This window comes from Leptodactylus fuscus, chromosome 9 (assembly GCF_031893055.1).
Source record: "Leptodactylus fuscus isolate aLepFus1 chromosome 9, aLepFus1.hap2, whole genome shotgun sequence".
NCBI classification, from domain to species: Eukaryota; Metazoa; Chordata; class Amphibia; order Anura; family Leptodactylidae; genus Leptodactylus; species Leptodactylus fuscus.
In genome coordinates this window covers 2,116,945-2,129,444 of record NC_134273.1, presented here as the reverse complement: position 1 = coordinate 2,129,444, position 12,500 = coordinate 2,116,945, and the positions used below count along the sequence as shown (strand labels likewise).

At 50.2% G+C, this 12,500-nt stretch overlaps 1 protein-coding gene across 1 annotated transcript in view; it reads right to left on the bottom strand.

Moving 5' to 3' along the window:
• BTBD19 (BTB domain containing 19) overlaps nt 1–12,467 on the bottom strand; it is a 36,944-nt gene extending 24,477 nt beyond the window's left edge. The window contains exons 1-3 of the mRNA XM_075287960.1: nt 12,364–12,467; nt 7,574–7,787; nt 6,464–6,517 (exon numbers count right to left, since the gene is read on the bottom strand). Coding sequence (XP_075144061.1) covers nt 6,464–6,517; nt 7,574–7,787; nt 12,364–12,467 — 372 coding nt within the window. The remainder of the gene's footprint in view (nt 1–6,463; nt 6,518–7,573; nt 7,788–12,363) is intronic.
• Between the last annotated feature and the right edge of the window lie 33 nt (nt 12,468–12,500).

The window sequence follows — 12,500 nt, the reverse complement described above, 5'->3', positions numbered from 1 at the left end:
GACAGGGGAATACAATCTATTACTATCTGTTATCAGCCATGTCAGGAGAGGAGAGGCCGACTGTAGGAAAGCGGAATACAATCTATTACTACCTGTTATCAGCCATGTCAGGAGAGGAGAGGCCGACTGTAGGACAGGAGAATACAATCTATTACTATCTGTTATCAGCCATGTCAGGAGAGGAGAGGCCGACTGTAGGACAGCGGAATACAATCTATTACTATCTGTTATCAGCCATGTCAGGAGAGGAGAGGCCGACTGTAGGACAGGAGAATACAATCTATTACTATCTGTTATCAGCCATGTCAGGAGAGGAGAGGCCGACTGTAGGACAGGAGAATACAATCTATTACTATCTGTTATCAGCCATGTCAGGAGAGGAGAGGCCGACTGTAGGACAGGGGAATACAATCTATTACTATCTGTTATCAGCCATGTCAGGAGAGGCCGACTGTAGGACAGGAGAATACAATCTATTACTATCTGTTATCAGCCATGTCAGGAGAGGAGAGGCCGACTGTAGGACAGGAGAATACAATCTATTACTATCTGTTATCAGCCATGTCAGGAGAGGAGAGGCCGACTGTAGGACAGGGGAATACAATCTATTACTATCTGTTATCAGCCATGTCAGGAGAGGAGAGGCCGACTGTAGGACAGGAGAATACAATCTATTACTATCTGTTATCAGCCATGTCAGGAGGGGAGAGGCCGACTGTAGGACAGGGGAATACAATCTATTACTATCTGTTATCAGCCATGTCAGGAGAGGAGAGGCCGACTGTAGGACAGGGGAATACAATCTATTACTATCTGTTATCAGCCATGTCAGGAGGGGAGAGGCCGACTGTAGGACAGGGGAATACAATCTATTACTATCTGTTATCAGCCATGTCAGGAGAGGAGAGGCCGACTGTAGGACAGGGGAATACAATCTATTACTATCTGTTATCAGCCATGTCAGGAGAGGAGAGGCCGACTGTACGACAGGGGAATACAATCTATTACTATCTGGTATCAGCCATGTCAGGAGAGGAGAGGCCGACTGTAGGACAGGGGAATACAATCTATTACTATCTGTTATCAGCCATGTCAGGAGAGGAGAGGCCGACTGTAGGGCAGGAGAATACAATCTATTACTATCTGTTATCAGCCATGTCAGGAGAGGAGAGGCCGACTGTAGGACAGGGGAATACAATTTATTACTATCTGTTATCAGCCATGTCAGGGAGGAGAGGCCGACTGTAGGACAGGGGAATACAATCTATTACTATCTGTTATCAGCCATGTCAGGAGAGGCCGACTGTAGGACAGGGGAATACAATCTATTACTATCTGTTATCAGCCATGTCAGGAGAGGAGAGGCCGACTGTAGGACAGGAGAATACAATCTATTACTATCTGTTATCAGCCATGTCAGGAGGGGAGAGGCCGACTGTAGGACAGGGGCATACAATCTATTACTATCTGTTATCAGCCATGTCAGGAGAGGAGAGGCCGACTGTAGGACAGGGGAATACAATCTATTACTATCTGTTATCAGCCATGTCAGGAGAGGAGAGGCCGACTGTAGGACAGGGGAATACAATCTATTACTATCTGTTATCAGCCATGTCAGGAGAGGAGAGGCCGACTGTAGGACAGGAGAATACAATCTATTACTATCTGTTATCAGCCATGTCAGGAGAGGAGAGGCCGACTGTAGGACAGGGGAATACAATCTATTACTATCTGTTATCAGCCATGTCAGGAGAGGCCGACTGTAGGACAGGGGAATACAATCTATTACTATCTGTTATCAGCCATGTCAGGAGAGGAGAGGCCGACTGTAGGACAGGAGAATACAATCTATTACTATCTGTTATCAGCCATGTCAGGAGAGGAGAGGCCGACTGTAGGACAGGAGAATACAATCTATTACTATCTGTTATCAGCCATGTCAGGAGAGGAGAGGCCGACTGTAGGACAGGGGAATACAATCTATTACTATCTGTTATCAGCCATGTCAGGAGAGGAGAGGCCGACTGTAGGACAGGGGAATACAATCTATTACTATCTGTTATCAGCCATGACAGGAGAGGAGAGGCCGACTGTAGGACAGGGGAATACAATCTATTACTATCTGTTATCAGCCATGTCAGGAGAGGCCGACTGTAGGACAGGGGAATACAATCTATTACTATCTGTTATCAGCCATGTCAGGAGAGGAGAGGCCGACTGTAGGACTGGGGAATACAATCTATTACTATCTGTTATCAGCCATGTTAGGAGGGGAGAGGCCGACTGTAGGACAGGGGAATATAATCTATTACTATCTGTTATCAGCCATGTCAGGAGAGGAGAGGCCGACTGTAGGACAGGGGAATACAATCTATTACTATCTGTTATCAGCCATGTCAGGAGAGGCCGACTGTAGGACAGGAGAATACAATCTATTACTATCTGTTATCAGCCATGTCAGGAGAGGAGAGGCCGACTGTAGGACTGGGGAATACAATCTATTACTATCTGTTATCAGCCATGTTAGGAGGGGAGAGGCCGACTGTAGGACAGGGGAATACAATCTATTACTATCTGTTATCAGCCATGTCAGGAGAGGAGAGGCCGACTGTAGGACAGGGGAATACAATCTATTACTATCTGTTATCAGTCACGTCAGGAGAGGAGAGGCCGACTGTAGGACAGGGGAATACAATCTATTACTATCTGTTATCAGTCACGTCAGGAGAGGAGAGGCCGACTGTAGGACAGGGGAATACAATCTATTACTATCTGTTATCAGTCACGTCAGGAGAGGCCGACTGTAGGGCAGGGGAATACAATCTATTACTATCTGTTATCAGCCATGTCAGGAGAGGAGAGGCCGACTGTAGGACAGGGGAATACAATCTATTACTATCTGTTATCAGCCATGTCAGGAGAGGAGAGGCCGACTGTAGGACTGGGGAATACAATCTATTACTATCTGTTATCAGCCATGTTAGGAGGGGAGAGGCCGACTGTAGGACTGGGGAATACAATCTATTACTATCTGTTATCAGCCATGTTAGGAGGGGAGAGGCCGACTGTAGGACAGGGGAATACAATCTATTACTATCTGTTATCAGCCATGTTAGGAGGGGAGAGGCCGACTGTAGGACTGGGGAATACAATCTATTACTATCTGTTATCAGCCATGTTAGGAGGGGAGAGGCCGACTGTAGGACTGGGGAATACAATCTATTACTATCTGTTATCAGCCATGTTAGGAGGGGAGAGGCCGACTGTAGGACAGGGGAATACAATCTATTACTATCTGTTATCAGCCATGTCAGGAGAGGAGAGGCCGACTGTAGGACAGGGGAATACAATCTATTACTATCTGTTATCAGCCATGTCAGGAGAGGAGAGGCCGACTGTAGGACAGGGGAATACAATCTATTACTATCTGTTATCAGTCACGTCAGGAGAGGAGAGGCCGACTGTAGGACAGGGGAATACAATCTATTACTATCTGTTATCAGCCATGTCAGGGATCACTATTATGTCTATTCACATGGGGGGGGGGGGGGTCTTGGCTGTGAACATTTGTATATGCAGGAAGTTATACAGAGCGCTGTGTCAGGACAATGGATCTTGCTGGGTAATGACAAGCAGCTGGAGGGAGAGGATGTGATGATCTCACGAGATGGAGACCCCCGACCCCTCATCCTTTCTTGATGTAATTTTACTTCAAAGCCTTCCTGTTCTTGTGCTGACCTCGTGGAGACATCCGGCGTTGGGATTACAACTCCCATGATGTCATGGTGGGCGCTCGGAGGACTCATCAGTCACCAGTTCGGCTCCTCACACTCTTCTCACTGTTGGATGAGTTTGGCGCACGAGGCGAATGTGACATTTCTGGCTCAGTTTGCGCCGTCGGAGGAGGAATCTGCTTCTCATCAAGGAGACTTCACATAATTCCCAAGCAGTAATGGTGGAGACCCCCCCAATCTGGGACATGACATGAGCCCACCTCCCCACAATATTACAGTAATATCATGGCGGATTTGTGTGGATCAGATCAGCGGTCACATGGTGGGGGGGATGTATTATGATGGTCTAAAGCAAAACCGCTCCACCGACCTATAGCAACCAAACACAGCCATAGCAACCAATCACAGCACAGCTTTCACTTTGTAATTTGCTCCACAACAATGAAAGCTGCGCTGTGATTGGTTGCTATGGATGACAAACACTTTTGCTTTTAATAAATCTACCCCCATACACAGTGTCTATATACACAGCAGTGTGGGAAGAGGAAGGCGATGATATATAGGACACACCACACACTGTATACACACTATACACAGAGACAACCATATAACAGATAAGTGATGGATGAATATAGTAACGACAGGAGGTGACAAGGCAGAAGCTGTGTGTATAGTTTGGCGCAACGCCCGTCCCTGATGTCTGTCATTTCCTGTTGGACTATTAATAGGATCAAGAGACAAAGAGAAAACATAAATATCATCACAGGAGATTCCAACGCTGTCACGTCTGCAGATATTACACTCCGATACAAGCGAAAAGTGTTCACTTATTCACTGTATATATACAGTACATTACTGATCCTGAGCTTTATCCTGTATTATACTCCAGAGCTGCGCTCACTATTCTGCTGGTACAGTCACTGTGTACATACATTACATTACTTATCCTGTATTATACTCCAGAGCTGCGCTCACTATTCTGCTGGTACAGTTACTGTGTACATACATTACATTACTTATCCTGTATTATACTCCAGAGCTGCGCTCACTATTCTGCTGGTACAGTTACTGTGTACATACATTACATTACTTATCCTGTATTATACTCCAGAGCTGCGCTCACTATTCTGCTGGTGCAGTCACTGTGCACATACATTACATTACTTATCCTGTATTATACTCCAGAGCTGCACTCACTATTCTGCTGGTACAGTCACTGTGTACATACATTACATTACTTATCCTGTATTATACTCCAGAGCTGCGCTCACTATTCTGCTGGTGCAGTCACTGTGCACATACATTACATTACTTATCCTGTATTATACTCCAGAGCTGCACTCACTATTCTGCTGGTGCAGTCACTGTGTACATACATTACATTACTTATCCTGTATTATACTCCAGAGCTGCACTCACTATTCTGCTGGTGCAGTCACTGTGTACATACATTACATTACTTATCCTGTATTATACTCCAGAGCTGCGCTCACTATTCTGCTGGTACAGTCACTGTGTACATACATTACATTACTTATCCTGTATTATACTCCAGAGCTGCGCTCACTATTCTGCTGGTGCAGTCACTGTGCACATACATTACATTACTTATCCTGTATTATACTCCAGAGCTGCGCTCACTATTCTGCTGGTGCAGTCACTGTGTACATACATTACATTACTTCTCCAGTATTATACCCCAGAGCTGCGCTCACTATTCTGCTGGTGCAGTCACTGTGTACATACATTACATTACTTATCCTGTATTATACTCCAGAGCTGCGCTCACTATTCTGCTGGTGCAGTCACTGTGCACATACATTACATTACTTATCCTGTATTATACTCCAGAGCTGCACTCACTATTCTGCTGGTGCAGTCACTGTGCACATACATTACATTACTTATCCTGTATTATACTCCAGAGCTGCGCTCACTATTCTGCTGGTGCAGTCACTGTGCACATACATTACATTACTTATCCTGTATTATACTCCAGAGCTGCGCTCACTATTCTGCTGGTGCAGTCACTGTGTACATACATTACATTACTTATCCTGTATTATACTCCAGAGCTGCACTCACTATTCTGCTGGTACAGTCACTGTGTACATACATTACATTACTTATCCTGTATTATACTCCAGAGCTGCGCTCACTATTCTGCTGGTACAGTCACTGTGTACATACATTACATTACTTATCCTGTATTATACTCCAGAGCTGCGCTCACTATTCTGCTGGTGCAGTCACTGTGTACATACATTACATTACTTATCCTGTATTATACTTCAGAGCTGCACTCACTATTCTGCTGGTGCAGTCACTGTGTACATACATTACATTACTTATCCTGTATTATACTCCAGAGCTGCGCTCACTATTCTGCTGGTGTAGTCACTGTGTACATACATTACATTACTTATCCTGTATTATACTCCAGAGCTGCGCTCACTATTCTGCTGGTGCCGTCACTGTGTACTTACATTACTTATCCTGTATTATACTCCAGAGCTGCGCTCACTATTCTGCTGGTGCAGTCACTGTGTACATACATTACATTACTTATCCTGTATTATATACTCCAGAGCTGCGCTCACTATTCTGCTGGTGCAGTCACTGTGTACATACATTACATTACTTATCCTGTATTATACTTCAGAGCTGCACTCACTATTCTGCTGGTGCGGTCACTGTGTACATACATTCGGCACAATCCCCGCTGTTACCTTTCGCAGGTCTGTCAGTCCGTACTCCACGGCGGCGGTAAGGACTTCCAATGCCTATGGGAGACAAAGGGTTAGTTAGTACCCTGTTTCCCCGAAAATAAGACAGTGTCTTATATTAAATTTTGGTCCTAAAGACATGCTATGTCTTATTTTCAGGGGATGTCTTATGTGCTAAGATTGCGCAAAGATTGTATAAAGAAAAACATTGCAGCCGGCTGAACGCTGTGTGCGGTGCTCTAACAGTAGATACAACGTATTGCAGCGGTGTCAGCAGCCGGCATATCTGTGCACACAGAACATTGCGCACAGTGTTCAGCCGGCTGCAATGTTTTTCTTTATACAATCTTTGCGCAGAAAGATTATTACCGTATTATTGGGGGATGTCTTACTTTCGGGGGGTGCCTTATATTAGGCAATTCAACAAAATCTCTGCTATGTCTTACTTTTGGGGGATGACTTATTTTCGGGGAAACAGGGTATGTGATAAGCGATGACTGCTCAGTACTGGGTTATGGCGCCCTCCCCAGTTATCAGGTCATATTCTCCTCCACTGCTTATGACTAAATGCACAAGTTGTAGAATATTACAGAATATGGCGGCGTGGCTGCAGAGAGCGCCCCCTGTCTGTCCCGCCACTTCTGATGTTTCGCTGTGAGGGTTCCTGCCTCCTTGGCTTCATACTTGGTCTGGGAAGGTTTTCATTCAGGTTGTTCATAAATAGAATAACAGAACTACAGTCATGACTGACATCTCGGGGTATAAGAAGCGATACAAGTGTGTGGTCTGTAGGGGGCGGCACATGGCCTCAGGGGTCACCGGCCCAGGACACCAGTGTTAGGATGATCCAGCCATGTTTAATAGGATTATTGGGAAGTCAAAGGTCATGGTTTCCGCCTGATGTCACCGGACAGAAGTTTTCCCAGTTTTTTCACCATTTTTAGGACTTTTGCTTTCTGTCAGTGAATTGTAACACTGTCGGCTGCATCTGGAGGCAGAAAACCTGAACGTACAGAGCTGAGGGTTTGTTACAGTGTAGCGGTGTGATGCTGTATTTGTCTATACTGACACCTTGTGACAAGCCCTACACCCCTGACACCCCCGGATACTCACTATCTGACTGTCCAGCGTCACACTGTTGGTGTAGAGAAACTCTATGACTGCCAGGAAGACCTCAGGCTCCACGTCTGCCAGGACAAAGGGGACGGTCACCTCCTGGGGGGTCTGATGGCGGAACATTCTGTGGAAGACCTTACAGCGACACATCAGGATACAGCGATGAGCGTGGACAACCTGCCGCCGCCGGCCCACCACGAAGGAGACGTCACTGCAAAACACAAGGCTGTATCTAAGCCTGGCATGAGATACTGTGCTGAGCTAGGTGACTGGTTACTATGTACGGTATAATCAGGACAGAAGGGGTTTGCACAGTTCACACCTGGTGCAGTATGTGGCGCCTGCGCTGTGTGACACCCGGCTGTACACCATGGAGAGAGTCACATAGTGTCCCCAGCAGTACAGAGGATTTCAGGAGAGGAGTGCTCAGGGTCCCCAGCAGTACAGAGGATTTCAGGAGAGGAGTGCTCAGGGTCCCCAGCAGTACAGAGGATTTCAGGAGAGGAGTGCTCAGGGTCCCCAGCAGTACAGAGGATTTCAGGAGAGGAGTGCTCAGGGTCCCCAGCAGTACAGAGGATTTCAGGAGAGGAGTGCTCAGGGTCCCCAGCAGTACAGAGGATTTCAGGAGAGGAGTGCTCAGGGTCCCCAGCAGTACAGAGGATTTCAGGAGAGGAGTGCTCAGGGTCCCCAGCAGTACAGAGGATTTCAGGAGAGGAGTGCTCAGGGTCCCCAGCAGTACAGAGGATTTCAGGAGAGGAGTGCTCAGGGTCCCCAGCAGTACAGAGGATTTCAGGAGAGACATGCTCAGGGTCCCCAGCAGTACAGAGTATTTCAGGAGAGGAGTGCTCAGGGTCCCCAGCAGTACAGAGTATTTCAGGAGAGGAGTGCTCAGGGTCCCCAGCAGTACAGAGGATTTCAGGAGAGGAGTGCTCAGGGTCCCCAGCAGTACAGAGGATTTCAGGAGAGGAGTGCTCAGGGTCCCCAGCAGTACAGAGGATTTCAGGAGAGGCGTGCTCAGGGTCCCCAGCAGTACAGAGGATTTCAGGAGAGGAGTGCTCAGGGTCCCCAGCAGTACAGAGGATTTCAGGAGAGGCGTGCTCAGGGTCCCCAGCAGTACAGAGTATTTCAGGAGAGGAGTGCTCAGGGTCCCCAGCAGTACAGAGGATTTCAGGAGAGGAGTGCTCAGGGTCCCCAGCAGTACAGAGGATTTCAGGAGAGGAGTGCTCAGGGTCCCCAGCAGTACAGAGGATTTCAGGAGAGGCGTGCTCAGGGGCCCCAGCAGTACAGAGGATTTCAGGAGAGGCGTGCTCAGGGTCCCCAGCAGTACAGAGGATTTCAGGAGAGACGTGCTCAGGGTCCCCAGCAGTACAGAGGATTTCAGGAGAGACGTGCTCAGGGTCCCCAGCAGTACAGAGGATTTCAGGAGAGGAGTGCTCAGGGGCCCCAGCAGTACAGAGGATTTCAGGAGAGGAGTGCTCAGGGTCCCCAGCAGTACAGAGGATTTCAGGAGAGGAGTGCTCAGGGTCCCCAGCAGTACAGAGGATTTCAGGAGAGGAGTGCTCAGGGTCCCCAGCAGTACAGAGGATTTCAGGAGAGGAGTGCTCAGGGTCCTCAGCAGTACAGAGTATTTCAGGAGAGGCGTGCTCAGGGTCCCCAGCAGTACAGAGGATTTCAGGAGAGGAGTGCTCAGGGTCCCCAGCAGTACAGAGGATTTCAGGAGAGGAGTGCTCAGGGTCCCCAGCAGTACAGAGGATTTCAGGAGAGGAGTGCTCAGGGTCCCCAGCAGTACAGAGTATTTCAGGAGAGGAGTGCTCAGGGTCCCCAGCAGTACAGAGGATTTCAGGAGAGGAGTGCTCAGGGTCCCCAGCAGTACAGAGGATTTCAGGAGAGGAGTGCTCAGGGTCCCCAGCAGTACAGAGGATTTCAGGAGAGGAGTGCTCAGGGTCCCCAGCAGTACAGAGGATTTCAGGAGAGGAGTGCTCAGGGGCCCCAGCAGTACAGAGGATTTCAGGAGAGGAGTGCTCAGGGTCCCCAGCAGTACAGAGGATTTCAGGAGAGGCGTGCTCAGGGTCCCCAGCAGTACAGAGGATTTCAGGAGAGGAGTGCTCAGGGTCCCCAGCAGTACAGAGGATTTCAGGAGAGGAGTGCTCAGGGTCCCCAGCAGTACAGAGGATTTCAGGAGAGGCGTGCTCAGGGTCCCCAGCAGTACAGAGGATTTCAGGAGAGACGTGCTCAGGGTCCCCAGCAGTACAGAGGATTTCAGGAGAGGCGTGCTCAGGGTCCCCAGCAGTACAGAGGATTTCAGGAGAGGAGTGCTCAGGGTCCCCAGCAGTACAGAGGATTTCAGGAGAGGCGTGCTCAGGGTCCCCAGCAGTACAGAGTATTTCAGGAGAGGAGTGCTCAGGGTCCCCAGCAGTACAGAGGATTTCAGGAGAGGAGTGCTCAGGGTCCCCAGCAGTACAGAGGATTTCAGGAGAGGAGTGCTCAGGGTCCCCAGCAGTACAGAGGATTTCAGGAGAGGCGTGCTCAGGGGGCCCCAGCAGTACAGAGGATTTCAGGAGAGGCGTGCTCAGGGTCCCCAGCAGTACAGAGGATTTCAGGAGAGACGTGCTCAGGGTCCCCAGCAGTACAGAGGATTTCAGGAGAGGCGTGCTCAGGGTCCCCAGCAGTACAGAGGATTTCAGGAGAGGCGTGCTCAGGGTCCCCAGCAGTACAGAGTATTTCAGGAGAGGAGTGCTCAGGGTCCCCAGCAGTACAGAGGATTTCAGGAGAGGCGTGCTCAGGGTCCCCAGCAGTACAGAGGATTTCAGGAGAGGTGTGCTCAGGGGCCCCAGCAGTACAGAGGATTTCAGGAGAGGAGTGCTCAGGGTCCCCAGCAGTACAGAGGATTTCAGGAGAGGAGTGCTCAGGGTCCCCAGCAGTACAGAGGATTTCAGGAGAGACGTGCTCAGGGTCCCCAGCAGTACAGAGGATTTCAGGAGAGGAGTGCTCAGGGTCCCCAGCAGTACAGAGGATTTCAGGAGAGGAGTGCTCAGGGTCCCCAGCAGTACAGAGGATTTCAGGAGAGGAGTGCTCAGGGTCCCCAGCAGTACAGAGGATTTCAGGAGAGGAGTGCTCAGGGTCCCCAGCAGTACAGAGGATTTCAGGAGAGGAGTGCTCAGGGTCCCCAGCAGTACAGAGGATTTCAGGAGAGGAGTGCTCAGGGTCCCCAGCAGTACAGAGGATTTCAGGAGAGGAGTGCTCAGGGTCCCCAGCAGTACAGAGGATTTCAGGAGAGGAGTGCTCAGGGTCCCCAGCAGTACAGAGGATTTCAGGAGAGGAGTGCTCAGGGTCCCCAGCAGTACAGAGGATTTCAGGAGAGGAGTGCTCAGGGTCCCCAGCAGTACAGAGGATTTCAGGAGAGGAGTGCTCAGGGTCCCCAGCAGTACAGAGGATTTCAGGAGAGGAGTGCTCAGGGTCCCCAGCAGTACAGAGGATTTCAGGAGAGGAGTGCTCAGGGTCCCCAGCAGTACAGAGTATTTCAGGAGAGGCGTGCTCAGGGTCCCCAGCATTACAGAGGATTTCAGGAGAGGAGTGCTCAGGGTCCCCAGCAGTACAGAGGATTTCAGGAGAGGAGTGCTCAGGGTCCCCAGCAGTACAGAGGATTTCAGGAGAGGAGTGCTCAGGGTCCCCAGCAGTACAGAGGATTTCAGGAGAGGAGTGCTCAGGGTCCCCAGCAGTACAGAGGATTTCAGGAGAGGAGTGCTCAGGGTCCCCAGCAGTACAGAGGATTTCAGGAGAGGAGTGCTCAGGGTCCCCAGCAGTACAGAGGATTTCAGGAGAGGAGTGCTCAGGGTCCCCAGCAGTACAGAGTATTTCAGGAGAGGCGTGCTCAGGGTCCCCAGCATTACAGAGGATTTCAGGAGAGGAGTGCTCAGGGTCCCCAGCAGTACAGTGACATCTGGGTAACCACTAATATTGCGGAATGGTACATCTGCCATCCGGTGAGGGGGTGACAGGGGACGCATTGCTGTACATCACTGCACTCAGGAATCTAGGAAAGCTGGGTCACCATGATCGGCATGCTGGTCACCCCAGAAGAGGAAGGTCCCCGCTGTCACCGGTCTTATAACCCCTGCAGTGCTGCACTGTCACCGCCTCAGGGGGAAGAGATTGATGATGAGAAGATGCCGGAATGAGTGTAACCCTCTCCTCTCCCCTCTCCTCCCCTCCCCTCTCTCCTCTCCTGTCCTCCCCTCCCCTCTCCCCTCCTGTCCCTTCTCCTCCCCTCCCCTCCTGTCCTCTCCTCTCCCCTCTCTCCTGTCCCTTCTCCTCTCTTCTCTCCTCCTGTCCTTTCTCCTCCCTTCTCCCCTCCTCTCCCCTCTCCTTCCCTCTTCTCCGTTCTCCCCTCTCCTCTCCTGTCCTCCCCTCCCCTCTCCCCTCCTGTCCCTTCTCCTCCCCTCCCCTCCTCTCCTCTCCCCTCTCTCCTGTCCCTTCTCCTCTCTTCTCTCCTCCTGTCCTTTCTCCTCCCTTCTCCCCTCCTCTCCCCTCTCCTCTCCTTCCCTCTTCTCCGTTCTCCCCTCTCCTCTCCTCCATACTCCCCTTTATAGTTCTAATATTGTGTTGTCTGACAGCATTTAAGGGGAACTCCACATCAGCCTGGGCTTCTAGGGTCAGGACAGTGGCAGCGGCCATTACCCCGAGTGTAGTGGAATGTAGCGCCCCCATCAGGTGTCAGGCCGCAGCTGCCCCCACTGTACGGGTAAGAGGCCGCCTCCTATACCGCCTACCCCGGCACTGACACTTACCTCAGCTCTGGGTTGTTAATGAGGCCCCGCAGGGCAGTAGGAAGGGCCGCAGCGTCCCCATGGAGATGGGCAGAGACCCCGGACTGTGCAGGAGCTTGTGACATGGCGGCCGAGACTCCCCCCACAGAGAGCCAGGA